This window comes from Cydia strobilella, chromosome 19 (assembly GCF_947568885.1).
Source record: "Cydia strobilella chromosome 19, ilCydStro3.1, whole genome shotgun sequence".
Classification (NCBI taxonomy): Eukaryota; Metazoa; Arthropoda; class Insecta; order Lepidoptera; family Tortricidae; genus Cydia; species Cydia strobilella.
The window spans coordinates 3,064,069-3,080,486 of NC_086059.1; the positions used below are offsets into that span (position 1 = coordinate 3,064,069).

Sequence of the window (16,418 nt, forward strand, 5' to 3'; positions counted from 1 at the left end):
CTATTCCCATTATTTGGGGTCGGCTCTCCTCGTTCTCATACGCCATGTGCCATGTAGCATTTATTAATATTATTTAACGATTAAGTAAGCTAGGTATATGCTGACAAACCTTCACTATAAATTATAGGACGCAATTTATCGGGAATGTAATTACCTACATCATATTGTTTAACTAAGAGTAGGTACGGTCAGCTGCAGATAAAGGGTGCCACGCTGCATACAAAGTTCTATGCAGGGGTAGCACCTTTTCTCTGCAGCTGACCGTATCTAACATGTTTACCCTGGTAGTTTTTGATGCAGGTTTTGTGATGGTCATGGTTCTATTCATGGTTCGTTAATAATCTGAACAAGACTATGATTAGCAGCAGCGTAGCTGCATAGCTGCTAGATCGGATATCGGATTTCAGTTCCTGATATGACGACGCCTGACATGGGCGGCAGCTAAAGTCGCGTATGCGAAGTCGAAATCGTCCGTGGAATGTCCTTGCAGAGTGCCTGTGGCGAGGCTGTTATATAGTAACAAAAGTGTTAACAATCTTACCAAGGCTATATGATCAGTGGCAGCATTAGCGATATCCAGCAGCCGACATGGGCTGTAGATGAACACGCAGCCCGAATAGCATATATGCAAAGTCGAAGTCATGCGGCAGCTCGTGGTGGATAAGGGCTGCTACTAGATCACGTCCGTGGAAGGCGTAGGTCTTTGTAGAGAGTACTGAGTGAAGGCTATCAGTTACAAAAGTGCTAACACTCTTACCAAGGCTATGATCAGCGGCAGCATTAGCGATATCCAGCAGCCGCCTGATATGGCGACGTCTGACATGGGCGGCAGATGAACAGGCAGCCAGGGTAGCATATGCAAAGTCGAAGTCATGCGGCGGCTCCCGATGGAGAAGGGCTGCTACCAGGTCACGCCCGTGGAAGGAACGAGGGTCCTTGCAGAGAGCGCCGAGGGCGAGGGTGTAGGCGGCAAGACGCGCCAGCGGCGGTGGAGACTCGTGGTGCCTGTTGACAACATACGTTCTTCTATTATACAACATAAAGTGAACGTCATGTCGTATCAGACTATCAAGGAAAAGTCCAAGGATAGAAATATGGAGATTGCTTCACCAACAAGAGCGCAGCTCTTAAATTTCTGATGATGGTGATTATACTACATATACAGTTAGAGCATGAGCTTTGTGCATTTTGTGAGAAATTAGGAAGCGAGATGCAGGGGAAGGGGAAAGAGGCGGGGCCTTCAACCGGTGCTAGTGTTCAAGATGTACATAGAGATATGTTTTAACCACAACCCGAAGGATATATTAAAAATTCATGAAACGTATAAAGGTTAAGTTATTGCAATAAAAGTAGGCGATTAAGTGAAATTTGACACACAATCTGTATAAAATTAATAGTGTTAAAATTCGAAATATGGCTAGTTTGCGCTATAAGCTGTAAGCAAAATAAGCACTTAAATAACTACACATTACACTATAAATACATATATATTTTACGTACTTAAGTGCTTTGAATGAAATATGTAATTCATTATATTAACGAACATATGTACATATACTTTTTTATAAATGTAAAATGTGACCTGTAAAATTTGCTTTTACCAATAAAGTTCTGTATTCTGTATTCTGTATTCTGTTTGGTCTAGTACTGTAAACTTGCATATTTTAAATATTCAATAAATAAATAAAGCTTTGCGTTCAATACTGATTCTCAATTTAATATAATTATGTCGCAAAATTTTCAATATTTCTCACATTTATCTCTATCTTAGGAAAATGATTTTTTTTACAATTATTATGATAAACTGTACGTCCTTAAATTATAAAACGTCTTACTTTGACATCATGAGTAGAATCTCGATCTCCATTTGTTTGGCAGAGAGCTGCATTTCCAATCCCTGTTGTTCTATCTCCTTTCCAGTGTTGTTTGCAAGCTGGAACAAAAATACAGAATACTGTTAGTGATTTAATTGCATTTACTTTATAATTAAAAATAAATGCCCCTGGCGTATCTCTCGCGTGAAAGGTAGACAATCCTCATTCTTATAATTAGTGTACACAAGAGAGTAAGTATTATTTATTCAAGCCGCGCAGTTGGGTACAGACTAGACGCACTGGCGAAAACTTTGATACCATGAGAACGGTGAAATGATGGAAAATGGATGACCTGATTCTCGTTCAAGGTCTATCTACTAGGAGTATTAGATATACGAGTATGACAGTTGTAGTACTTATCCTAGTTGGTGTTTATGACTTTTTTCGGAAATCCACCCGTCGTGGCACATGTAAGTAGTTGCTATAGTTTGAATTATCTCAGATGATTTTTTCGGGCTCGGGGCCCTCATCTGTTAAACAAAAGGTATTGTTTCCTTTATGCAGTGGTTACCCTGCTTACTGCTAATAGCCCCGACATAAGTAACAGGAACAAGCCCGTTTAAAAAGCAAATTTACCATTCTATTTATATGGTTCAAATCCATGAAACAGCCCATTCGGAGATAACACGTTTTGTTGTCTCTAAACAAAATACCCTGATTGTTCTGAATGAGCTGTCACATAAATTTTAACCTTAATACTATCACGATAGTTGCTTTTTAAACGCCATGGTTGCTTGGCACGTGCTGTAGACCGCTCTTAAAAGAAAAAAAGGCTTTTGTTTAACGGATTAGGGCCCGCAAAAATCATCTGAGATAATTCATACTATAATAAAGGTTTTAAAAACACACCACACAGACGCTGAGAAAATCCATGGGTACCAGGCTAGCAGTACTTTGTAAGAGATCCTCGCAACACGCACCTGAAGAGTGAGCATGACATCATGCGTATCATTTCCCCAGCCCCAATCTGGCTGCCGATGCTGCAGTAGATACTGCAAAGCCTTCTGAATGGCCTGACCCTCGTTCAGGGTCTTGGTCTCCCAGGCGACGGTGGTAGTCGCCGCTGTGGTGGTGGTGGGTGGCGGTTTGGTGGTGATAGTGGTAGGTGGTTCGGTTTCTAAAAAATAAGGGTTTTTTTTAGTAGACTTACACATGCCTAATGTCGTCGCTAAGAGCTTTTTCACGTTGTCCGGTCCGATTTCGTATGTCGGATTATCCTTCGAGAAAAGCAGTTGTAAGAGAATGCCCTATGACATCCTTTCTTGGTTCAAGGTTTTTTTGAACATTAAACATTTCATCAATGAGTGAATAAACCAATATAAAAACGCACTTTTTTGAATTTTCTTCTTTGTGGCAGTATCTGACATCCGATATCGGATCGGACAATGTAAAAACGCCCTAAGCCTAATAATAAAGGAGGTACATCTTCAATACGCATGAAAAATCAATTAGAGCCAATTTACTCTTGACGGTTCCAGCGTCAGTCCCTAAGGTTATTTGACGAATTCATTTTTTTTTTTTATTGATAATGGGAAACAAACAGCGAAAAATGACACATATAGATAATTACACTTAAATACATACATAAGCCAAAACAGTTTCCACATATTGGTGTAAACAGGTGATTATCTCCTTACCATAAGAAATTCGTTATATATGTCGAGAGGGTTTCGTTTTTATGTGAATTAGCTCTAGATCTAATCCACATTTTTTATATCTGCATCATATTATTTATTAAAACATTCACTGTTACATTAAATTAGGTAGGTACATTAAAGTCAAATAAAATAATAGAGATCCGTAAATGAATGTACGAACAAGTACGAGCGAAATGCACGCGCGAATGATAACAAAATGACATCAGTTTGATATCAAAACGCTGTCATGTCATGTTGGCCTCATAGTCTTATGGAGCCCCTGGAAACTTTCCAGTGGAAAGTGACAGTTTAATGCCGGGTGCACACACTCGTCAAGAGCCTCTCGCCGATAGTCGTGGTAAAAAACCCGACCCAATCGGAGAAGGGCGAGACGAGAAGGGAGCAGTATGTACACATGTACACACTCGTCCTCGGCCTGGCTCTCGACGAGTGCGTACTGTCGGCGGGCTACCCGAGGTTTTCATCGATTTTTGACAAGTTTTGAATCGTATCTCCTACTTTTGCACTACAGATATAATTATAAGAAAAACGGCTATCGGTTCTTCAATCTTTTATATACATTTTTGTCTACCGGATTTTTAAAGAAATGAATACTTATTTATTTATGATTTTTTTAAACATTGTCTAAAAAACACTTTTTTCGTATCTCGATTGCTGTGAAAGATCTTACATATACGAAATCTACATATTTGGGTTCGTCTTTGACGCCTCCAAACATTTGTCTAAGGTTTTAATTTTAAACTAATTAACACAAAAGTTATGGCAAGAAAACCAGTTTTTTGGCCTAAATTTGTTCAACTTCGATGCCAAATATCTCGAAAACTTTGAAGTAAATATGGGATTACTATATTGCTTAAAGCCATTGCTGTTAAAATGATAAGCTACAAAAGACATTAGAAAACTAAGGGATTCAGATCTAAGGGCATTGGGGCATGGGATCTCCTTAAGTTTGGCGCATGCGATGCGCGACTCACCAGTCTGACCTCGGGCGGCCGACAGCGCAAGCAGTGCGCACAGGCTGAACAGGTGACGGGCCATGCTGGTTATCTGTAACAATATAAATACAAATAAGTATTTAAACAAACTATATAAGTCTAACTAGATTAAAATGAACCCCACGGGAATTGTGTCGTGAGCGATACAACTGTATCAACTGCGCGCGACATGTAAGTGCTGAGGCTGGCGATGTATGAGTCAATTTCCTTCATAAAATGAGTAACGCATAGACATATATAGTACTTCGTAAAGACCGGCCTTACGAGCACTACGAATGGGGCCGATACATCGGAGTCAAAATCTCATTTAGTTACACCAGCGCGCTCAGTCGTGTGGCGAATTGTGCAGTCGGATTGTCATAATCGCGTCAGTAATGACGCTGCGAACGTCACCCATTTTTATTAAGGAAATTGACAGATACAGAGGCGCTATTAACGCCGCAGCTGTAATGTCGCAAAAGTAATGCAGCACCCATTATACATTCCGAATTTCCGAACCTGACCAATAAGTTGAAATGTAACTCGGTTAAATATCAAGTGTTAGAGTCGCATATTTTCGAAATTAAAGACATCACGTAAGTACCCGTTCTGTAGGCCATAAAACGTATACTATAAATAAATAAATTAAATAAGCTCCATTATGTATTACCTACAAAACTGTACCTACTTTATTTTTGGCAATGTGAATCCATAAATGACGCCATATCCATATGAATAGCCCAAAGCTTATGAAATAAAACTATGAAAACGGATTATATCGCGTATATTGAATTTATAATACATCCCGACGTTTCGAACCCGACCCGACCCGTTTCGTTTTTATCGCGTATATATATATCTTTACTTGAAAATAATTGTAGTGTATAACTAGCCTTATGAACCGATTCTGCATGTACAACCAGGCCGCGTATTTACAAAAGCTAAACTATTTCAGTCACGCCTCAGATTATAATCGGGGAGCTTTTGTTTATGCATATTAGTTAACAATATCTATACCATTTCGGTAAAAAGTAGTCACTCAAATGGATTAGCTTTTTGCTTACATATTTTCAAATATTATTCACGACAAAACCTAGTTGAGTTTAGTAACGTCAGTTATTATATGATATCTAAATTTTAATAATACTTATTTACTCAAATGGATTATTCCTAGCCACGGTTGGCAAATGTTTTGTACCTAACTGTCTACAAAATGGGAATCCAAAATTACACTAAATCAGTAGGTAGGTTAGGTTCGTTAGGTAGCTTTAAATGCCCGAAGGGCAAACCGCCCAGAAATAGGAGCCCCGCGAAGCGGGGCTCCGTCTAGTTAGCTGGAGTTCGTCGGACTGTTTCTTTAAAAAAAAATTACTTCACAACGTAACTAGTCGTCGCGGGGCTCCTATTTCTGGGCGGTTTGCCCTTCGGGCATTTGAAGCTACCTAACGAACCTAACCTACCTACCTATTGATTTAATGTAATTTTGGATTCCCATTTTGTAGCCAGTTACAAAACTTATTTACCAAACAATTCCACTCTGGCCCAATTCGTAACTGGCTACTTACAAGGAATTTTAAATTCCTGTTTTGTAGCTAGTTACCAAATTTAGTTATCAAGCGGTAACACGCTGGCCCAATACGTAACCGGCTTCAAATTAACTGGGAATCTTGATTCCCATTCTGTAGCTGGTTACGAAATTTTGGTTACCAAACGGTACTAAAGGGAGTACTCGTACCTATGAACTGAAATAATTCTAAAACTAAAAAAAATCTTAGGCATTGTTAAGTAATTTGCATGAACGGTAATTTATTTAATACAATCGGAGTCGTTACTAAAATATGATTCAAATTTTAGATCGCAACAGACTAGCATTTGTAGTAACAATATCCGTATGAATTTAGTTAATAAAGTCTATACGATTCCAGTACATTTCTATACTATAATAGATTAGGGTTTTGTTAAGTTTTGTCCAAACAAAAGCTAATCTAGTTCAGTTCGCATCTGAACCATATCAGTATAGCCTTTGTAAATACGCAACCAGGCCAACCAGCCTTAAAGTTTATAGTCTATGATTGTTCATTATTTTTAGTATGTGGGTATTTTTGCACTTTGTAATTTTTCCTCAGTCACCCGTTGACCACGAACGCTGTAAAGGGTTCGAAACGTCGGGATGTATTAAAAATCCGTTTTCATAGTTTTATTTCATGAGTAACTAGTGCGGTAACCGAAGACAATATTAGCCCAAAGCTTTTTAAAACGTTATATTCGCATCTATAAAGCGTTTTATTTTTAGATTAAGTCCTGAATACATGGGTTCGTACCTGCGCTAATGCGCGACGTTGAATTTCTAGATAGATAGCTACACAATTTTAGTACTCTCGAAAAATAAAGTGTGTTGAACATTATCCGTACCATAGAGTAACTTATACTAGAGCGGTACTGTCATAGTAAATTTTGTAACCCCAGTAAATTCACTGCCATCTGTCGACACACTTTAAAACTAAAAATGAAGATTTATAAAAATACGATAAAATGTATTTAAATATGGATAAATGATTTTTTTTATTTGCATTAATTATTTTTATGATTTTGTCCTATGTTCTTTCACTGATATGCGTTAAAATTGTTAAATAACAAACGAAACCATCAAAGCCATCTATACGACTGTAGGCCAAAGCTAGTAGCGCCCTCTGAACGAGAATCAAATTTTCTTGATTTTCTAGGCACGTTTTTCCTTAGACTGTATCCATCTATTACGGAGTTATATCTATCTTTGGTCATAGTAAATTTTGTAACCCCAGTAAATTCACTGCCATCTGTCGACACACTTTAAAACTAAAAATAAATATTTATAAAAATACGATAAAATGTATTTAAATATGGATAAATGATTTTTTTTATTTGCATTAATTATTTTTATGATTTTGACCCATGTTCTTACACTGATATGCGTTAAAATTATAAATAAGAAACGAAACCGTCAACGCCCTCTATACGAGTGTAGGCCAAAACTAGTGGCGCTCTCTGATCGAGAATCAAATTTTCGTGATTTTCGAGGCACGTTTTTTCCTTAGACTGTATCCATCTATTACGGAGTTATATCTATCTTTGTCCGTACCCACTCGAGACGGCGCGCTTTATTCACGAATTTCACGATGTTACAATATTTGCATCCGCCAAACAAAATACGCTTACCTACATTTCGAAGAATATCTTATAATAATAGGATAATAAATTGTATTTTGTAGCGCCTTGTGTTTAGTCATCGCGTTGAAAGGCTTGGTTTATTTACTGCTACATTTATGGGCGTTGGGCGCCGTGCCTGGTATAGTATGAATTTTCTCAGATGTTTTTTTTCGGGTTGGGCCTAATCTGTTAAACAAAAGCCTTTGTTTCTTTCAAGAGCGGTCTTCAGCACGTGCCAAAGTAGCCATGTCGTTTAAAAAGTAACTATCGTGATAGTATTAAGATTCTAATTTATGTGACAGCTCATTCAGAGAACAATCAGGGTGGGTTTTTCTTTGGAGATAACAGAACGTGTTATCTCCGAATGGGCTGTTTCATGAATTTGAACCATATAAATAGAATTTGAAATCCGATTTGAATTCCTAAGATCCGCACGGCTACCAATACTTATGCAATGTTTTTATAACATTTATTTCGCCAATTACATTTGTACACCTAACCTATGAGTTTTGTGTCTTTTTTTTTAACCTGACTTGGGCTCTATTGCACTAGGGCAATTAGAGCGGTAGGACTGTGTAGGGGGATGGTAGCCTGGGGAAAATCCAGGACCCTTCCGCATCACACGAGACGGTTTTGCTACGCTGATGACCGTGCGAGGTGTTATTAACTTACTTAAAATTACTAAGCCGCATTTGATAAATGAGTTTTTAGACTACATTTTATACAAAGAAAACCGCAGTCAGATTTCAATTTTCTGTGATCAGTGTCCCTATAGAATCTATAGCTGTAGGTATCTATAGTATATAGATACTATGCTTTTGAGCACATATTTTTTTATATGGCTTACGAAAAAATATGTATGTAAATGTGGATTACTTTAATTCCCGTATCGCCTTTTTACACGAAGCTTTAAAAGTAAACTTAAAGCCAGTGTAAATATAACTGAGGCCCCAGGGAAATCTTATTGAAAGCCATATGAAAGGTACCAGGCAATAATGGGCGATGAGGAGTTTCCCGGCGAATGTTCGAATGGTTGCACGAAGTCGGGCGAGTATAGATTTTCCAAGAGCCAGCACAACAGCGTCCAGCGTCCTCACACACCTGGGGCCTATTTCACCACGGTGACATTGACACTGATAATTTTATTTCTAGGTTGATAAAATCAACGGTACTTAGCGTCAATATTTACTTGTTCGACCAGCAATGTACGAAAAAATATTGCTTATGTCATACACCTGACATAAGCAATATTTTTTCGTACATTGCTGTTGATTGGGTTGCCCTTGAGCCATCCTTGATGTCGCTTGTGGGGGCCCATCTTGTGGGGGCAAGTCACCGTCTGTCAGAAATAAGATTGGATACCGTTTTATTAGGCCGGTGTTTGATCCCATTGCCCAGTATTTAGTCCATTGCTTTCACAAAATAGCCCAACTCATTTTAGATTCCATCAACTCAATAGTCCTTGCACCATGGCGTGTGCTACCTTTGCGTGTGTCCCATGACACGGGCAAGGTCAGCATCCGCTCGGTGTACCCCTAACATCTCAGGCCTGCCAAATATCCGAAACACCATTGTTCTTGATGGTTAAAAACCTGGGTTGAATGTAAATATTAATGGAAGTAAATGATTGGTATTTCTTGAAAGCTGTTGGAATCGCAGTCTTGTAATGAAAGCGGATAGCTCATCGACGCAGTATCACGTATGCAAAGTGAGTGTGTTAGACATCTACGGCCAATTTACATTTTTATACGCGTTGAAAGCGGGAACTTGCGCGTGAATAATTTTTAATCGATTTCCATTCCGTGGTTCGAGAGATATGTACCTTTTAGAAAAACGTAACTATAGTATGAATTTTCTCAAATGATTTTTACGCCTAAGGCCCTAATCTGTTAAACAAAAGCCATTGTTTATTTTGTGCGAGCGGTTGGCCATTGTGAGCACGGGCACGCGCCGTGGCACGCGCCGTGGCCGACAGCTCACACAAAAGAAACAATTGGGTGAAAATTGTGAGATTGACATTTAATATGTATTTATTTATTGATTCCACGCTCTTCTAAACGTCCAGATAACAGAAGGTTATTTGTAACGTTCCACGGGAAAAGGTGGCTTATAGCGGCTGGCGCTTACGTCGCATAGCACCGCAATATTATTGGAGCATCGTTAATAACAGCGTAAGCGCCAACCGCCATACGGTACCTTTACCCGTGGAACGTCACATTTGTTAGTTAAACGTCGAAACCACAGCTTTGCGATCGCAACACAAAGTAATTCGTCTTTCGTAAAGAGGAAAGTTATTCCACTCGAACACGAGTTTATCGCTCCAACGAGCAAGTAAGAGAGCATAAAAAAGTTTATATGTAATTGAAAATAACAGAAACATCTTGAATCTTTTTTTAGGGTTCCGTACCCAAAGGGTAAAAACGGGACCCTATTACTAAGACTCCGCTGTCTGTCTGTCTGTCTGCCTGTCTGTCTGTATGTCTGTCTGTCCGTCTGTCACCAGGCTGTATCTCATGAATCGTGACAGCTAGACAGTTGAAATTTTCACAGATGATGTTTGTATTTCTGTTGCCGCTATAACAACAAATACTAAAATTGGAATACTAAGCGGGGCTCCCATACAACAAACGTGATTTTTTTGCCGTTTTTTGCGTAATGGTCAGGAACCCTTTGTGCGCGAGTCGGAATGCAAACCGGTTTTTAATTGTATGGAAAAACCGGTTAACAACCGGTTATTAATCGAAATTTCATACTTACAAATAAAAACCTAAATGACTTTCAAGAGAGCGTTTTTTCTAAGCCTTGCATAATAATATAGGTGCGAAGGATACCTAGGTCACGTTGTACTGGTTTATCTGAAAATCCTGTGTTACCACAGATAATAAAGGAGCCGCGCTTGTGAGATCAGTGATGGATGTTTAGAATATCCCTTCCATTTAAACTTGGCGTTTTATTCGCTCTGCCCGACGATTACAAATCTGGCTATTTCTCTGGGGTGATCGTTGACTTCGAAGGGATCTGGTGTGAAGTTGAAATCGAATGTATGATGTTGTGATGCCAGCACCACACTTCGCTGTAATTGGCAAATATTCGTATTGCATCCCTTTTGTTTTGTATGTCAAAGGAAAGAGATGCAACATGAATATTTGCCAAATACGGCGAAGTGTGGTGCCAGCATGAGAGACCCGTGTTTAAAACGAGCGTGTATATGTAGGTATAGGTCACTTTTAGTAAGTATGGAGCCAACCCCGAAATCGCGAAAAAAAAATCTGCTGTTCCATACAAAACATTGACATATGATTCGCCGAAATGTATGAGACAGCTGCTTTTTTTTGCGTTTTCGGGGTTGGCTCCATACTTAGTAAAAATTGTTCAGTATGACCAACATACGAGTGTTCACCCCTCAGAGTATATATGGTCAGACATAACAAAATCATCCTGTATGTATTCAATCACGCTGTAATGTACGTAACATCAAAAAAAAAAATTGGTTCGATCCTCTTCGTATAATACAAAAAATATCAGAATTTAGTGTTACTGTATTAGATAAGTATTAAAAGTACGAGAAGTTAATTATTCGCATACACAGTGCACAATAAAAGTAAAAATGCAAAAAAAACTTAATTCCGACTTCTTCGCACATCACAGGTACCTTAAAAAATAACGAAATTTAGCGTACTTAAAGCAAAGAGTAGTATAATAATATACTTAAAGCATCAGCTGAAGTACCAGGGGAGCATTTCGGGCGAGAAGTTAATTTTTCGTACACACTACGTAAAATGAAAAAAAAAAAACTAAAATTCCACCTTCTTCACACACCACCTTAAAAAATAACAAAATTTAGCGTTAAAGGCTTGAAGCATCAGCCGAAGTACCAGGGGAGCATTTCGGGCGAGGAGTTAATTTTCCGTCTGGTGCGCTAATTGCGAGGCGCCCGCGCCGCCACCCGTGTAAATGCCGCTTAACTTCGTGACGTTACCTCACGATGATGGCATGCTCGATAGCGGTTACATTAGAGAATCTAATCTATCGAATATTTTGATACATTTTCGGTGGAGAATGTAGGTACTTCATCGAATAGGATGTTGATATATTTCGTGTGCTCTGTTGAGTGAGATATTTTAAAAGGTTTCTCGTAACTTCAAGGCATATTGATATTTAAAAATGATTTCAATGCGAGTTCACACACCCGTCAGAATAACAAATATTTATTGAATCTTTAATCTGAATATTCCTATATATTTCACCTTGTAAAGGTCGGTAAATCGAACTTGGGTAGGTAAGTAAAATTTACTATGTCCACATACTTATGACTTATGAGTTCTGAAAGATTGATTTTAGGAGGATAATTTCTTCAGTGACATGGCGGCCTTTTAGCACACAAAGCGGAAAACTGTTACTGGCTACGCTCGTAGCGCGTAGCTCGCGCTGGCAGTGAAATTTTCGTTATACGTTTACGCAGCATTTTCGCTACATAGCGAGAAAACGACGCTATCGGCTACGTCACGATATAGCGCTACGCAGCACCACATACAAAGCGAAGATACATACTTAGCGAGCTCGATTTAGTTTTTTTTATACCACGTCGGTAGCAAACATGCATACGGCTCCGTTTCTCAAAAGCTTGTAACTTGTAATACAAGCGGATGTCACTTTTTGACAGCTTTTGTTAGAAAGGGACTTCCACTTGTATTACCAGTTACAATTAAGCTTTTGAGAAACGGGCCCCTGATTGTAAGCAGTCACCGTAGCCTACTCCGTGCCTGCAACACCAGAGATATTACGAGGGATGATCCAAAAATAATGATAATTGAATACTTTTAATGGCGGAATAAGTTAAAAAGAGGTTTTATTCATTAAAGCGGTTACTGGCCAGTAAATTAAGTTCAAAAAGAAAAATATATATCTATCAGTGAGTTTATTCCATTTATTCATGACTAGCCGGAATAAATACGCGAAAATGGAGAACAAATCAAATCAAATCAAATTGATAACCTGTTATTACGATTAGAATAACCCAATTCCCGCGTTTTGATACAAAGTATTTGCAAACCTTTTTTTTCATATCCTCTTTGCCGTTTGTGAGGGCGCCATGGGATCGAGTACACTCTACCATGGAAAGTATTTGCAAACATTCCCCTAAATGAGTTGTATAAAATTCCAATCCGACATGCACCATTAGCTACATACCAGCTAAAGTCAAAGTACTAGGGCAACATAACACAACAAGAAAACCATTAATCAAGTACAAATCAAACACGGGTCAGCGCGCGCCAGAGGATTTATCTATGCCTTTATATACAGTTTGTACGAACACCACTGTTGACCTTAAGTGAACCGTATGGCCTTTGAAATAAGGTTTACGAATAGACAGTGGACAGTGTAGTGTTATTCCATAATAATATTAAATGATCAAATTTAATACTAAGAATTTCACCAAAAAAAACGTCAAATATAAAAAAATATTATATAAAAATACTAGTCTAGAATGTTTCTAGAATAAAATCAAAATGTCAAAAAAAAAAAACAAAAGATGTACATACTATTACATTGGAAAATAATTAATCATTTCGAATTACAATCAATCTCACGTTGTTTTATTATTCATGTAGTTTTGTGTGGTATAATAAGCATTAGAAATAACACTGGCAGAAAATACGAATCCAGTTTTCTCTTTTTGATATGGGTCAATAAACGGGCAGCGGTCAAAGGATCCCTTCCCTTAGCTCTTATAACACGCAATTTCCTTATAAAGGGCCACACATACGCTTCAGACTTAAATGTGTACTGTTCAGACCTTTGAGGACTACTTCTGTTATTTACGCTAATGGGCAGGGGTCTTATTCAGAATCAACATATTATACAGATTGATTCAATATAAAGGGGCCCACTGACTATCAGTCCGCCGGACGATATCGGCCTGTCAGTTGTTCGGAACTGTCAAATTTTTGTTCTAACTGACAGGACAAGCCTATATCTTCCGGCGGACTGATACTCAGTGGGCCCCTTTAGTTTGCGCCAGGGACAACTCGGGGGGGGGGGACTTTTTTGACTAGGCCTAAGTATAGTCTTAAGTTGTTATTGTTTTTTTCTTTGTTATACTGACATTTATTGAATAAATACTATAAAATATTTAAAAAAAAGTCTTGGCGGTCGAAAAACTAATAAAATTTCTCCGCATTGAAACCTAGCTATAGGATATATTCGGACAGTTTCGTATGTCGGCTAATTCCAAAGATCAGATGAAAAACACTCGAAATAACGTCATAATAAAAGTCCATTATCGATATTATCCGACGGTCTTCGACATTCGGAATTACACGATAATATTGATTTTTCGTCTGTGTAAAGGGGCCCACTAATTATTAGGTTAAACCTGGAGTTACCATGGTTACCAGTACAATTTGACACTTGATTAACGGTTTGACCGCTTAACCCCGGGTTAGTGGGATGGTGCAAGTGGGCCTTAGTAGCTAACCCTGCCTAGGGCAAGTGGTCCTAAGGGTCAATTCAATACTGTCCAAAATCAATTACATTACTCCAGCAATAGTTAACGCTGCGTCTTACGTAAGCGAACAACTCGCGAACGCGAAGCGAAGCAGGCGGCGCGGCGTGGCGGGCCCGCGGCGTTCGCGTCTGTAACGATATTGCCTACGTAGACCTGTACCGCTGGCTATATTTTGACCCCTAGGTTATAAAAATATTAAAGTCAATTCTGTTTTCGCTTATGAATACTTTGTTAAGATGTAAATCTTACATTTTGTTTTGTGTCATATATATAATTTGCTTTTCTAGTAATTTGTTATTTTGTGGTAATTATTTTTTATTTTGAATTATCTTGGAGAAAAAAATATTCGAGAGAAAACATGTAACTGTGTTGCATTTAGGATAGTGTTTTTAGTGTGAAAACATAGTTTGTGTCAATTACGTCCACTGCAATCTGATACTATGTCATAATATTCTAAATGACACAAAAAAAAATTAGAGTTAAAAAAAATACTTAGGTCGAATTTAATCGATTAAATATGTCCATTAAATGATTTTGTGTCTTATTAAGGCATAGCTTCATAAGATATTTGATGATTTTGTTGTAACAGGCTGTCACCGTTACAAAAGAATATTAAAGATATTAGAGTTTACATCTTATTAATTTGAAATGCGGGATAAATAAGATGTATGAATTTGTGTCACTTGCATCCACTGCATAAACAAATATTACAAAAATATTATTTGCGTTCAAACGAAGCTAGCGGGCGGTCTGAATGGGCAACGGATGCCGTGCAGGGTGGGGCCGCGGCGTGACCTTGCCGTACGCAACGCATGTTTACTTCGCCTGTGCGCCAAATTAACGCAACTTATTCAAAGAAGTTACGCAAACAACACAACAACAAGCAACAAGCAAGCAAAGAATGCGTCGAATTATCTTTTACCTATTTAAAACTCATAGATATTGTACAATGTCACCATTATGCAAAAGAACTGTAAGTACATGTTTGATTTGCGAGCGAGCTGGCAACATTGCGCAGGGAAATCTTAAAAATATCGCGTTTACGTGAACGCCACATACATTTGTGACAGTGATAGGGAAAAGGTACCACTAAAGTAAAATTTGGTTATTAATACCGTGACTTTCTTTCATTATTTGATAAAAAAAATTGCTATTTATGCAACAAGTGCGGAAATCATCTTTACGCACGTGTATCATACAATGTTCTACTATGCATTGTGCGAGTAAATAAAAAAACATGTCATGGCAAATAAGTTTAATTATTAAAAGGAGTGTTTTAAATCGACACGAGTTGCGAATTACCTATTCGCACGTGTATCGTACGTTTTACAGTACATATGGCCCTTTAAACTTTCGACATATGCACGGTAAGTGCTCTTTTCCGCACTAGTGCGAGAAAGTAGCACCATATGTACTGTAAAAAAAAATTGAAAACAAAAAGCACTAGTGCGGAAAAGCAGTACTTTCCGCACGATATGGCTCCGTAGGAAACGCACTTTTCGAGCACATGCATTGTAAAAAAATATATAGGACTGTATGTCCTAAACCATGCGTCGTAGCTCGTAGCGCAAAAATAATAAAATTTTCGTTCCCCTTTATGTAACCCAAAAGTAATACATGAAAAATACAATGAAAAAAAAAGAAACAAAATCTTTATAGGGCTGTATTAGCTGTATCTCCTATATCGTGCATCGTAGCGCAAAAATAATCAAATTATCGCTCCCCTTTAAGAAGCCCCTAATTAAGATTTAAAAACGCAAAAAAGAAAAAAAAGAGGAAAAAATCTTTATAGGGCTGCATCTCCTAAACCGTGCATCGTAGCACAAAAATAATCAAATTTTCATTCCCCTTAAGAAACCCTTAATTAAAACTTTAAAAAAAACCAGGAAAAAAACTTTATAGAGCTATTATAGCTATATATATAGATATAATATCTCCTAAACCGTGCGTGGTGGCGCAAAAATAATAAAAATTTCGTTCCCCTTTATGAAGCCCCAAAGTAATATACTAAAAACACAATGAAAAAAAAGAAAAAAATAACAAAAAAACTTTATAGGGCTGTATCTCCTACACCGTGCATCGTAGCGCAAAAATAATTAAAAAAATCCCTTTAAGAAACCCCTAATTAAGATTGAAAAACGCAAAAAAGAAAAAGAGGAAAAAAAATCATTTTAGGGCTGTATCTCCTAAACCGTGCGTCGTAGCGCAAAAATATTAA

General features: G+C 38.0%; 1 protein-coding gene across 2 annotated transcripts in view; it reads right to left on the minus strand.

Moving 5' to 3' along the window:
* Positions 1-16,418, minus strand: part of LOC134750035 (uncharacterized protein CG3556) — a 139,860-nt gene that overhangs the window by 3,388 nt on the left and 120,054 nt on the right. Inside the window, exons 3-6 of one of the 2 annotated variants that reach the window (XM_063685117.1) lie at positions 4,516-4,579; positions 2,795-2,991; positions 1,836-1,933; positions 758-1,005 (exon numbers count right to left, since the gene is read on the minus strand). In XM_063685117.1, the coding sequence (XP_063541187.1) occupies positions 758-1,005; positions 1,836-1,933; positions 2,795-2,991; positions 4,516-4,570 (598 nt within the window). In that variant the 5' untranslated portion in view covers positions 4,571-4,579. Of the gene's footprint in view, positions 1-757; positions 1,006-1,835; positions 1,934-2,794; positions 2,992-4,506; positions 4,580-16,418 lie in introns of both variants that reach the window. The other variant, XM_063685116.1, reaches the window with a different exon arrangement.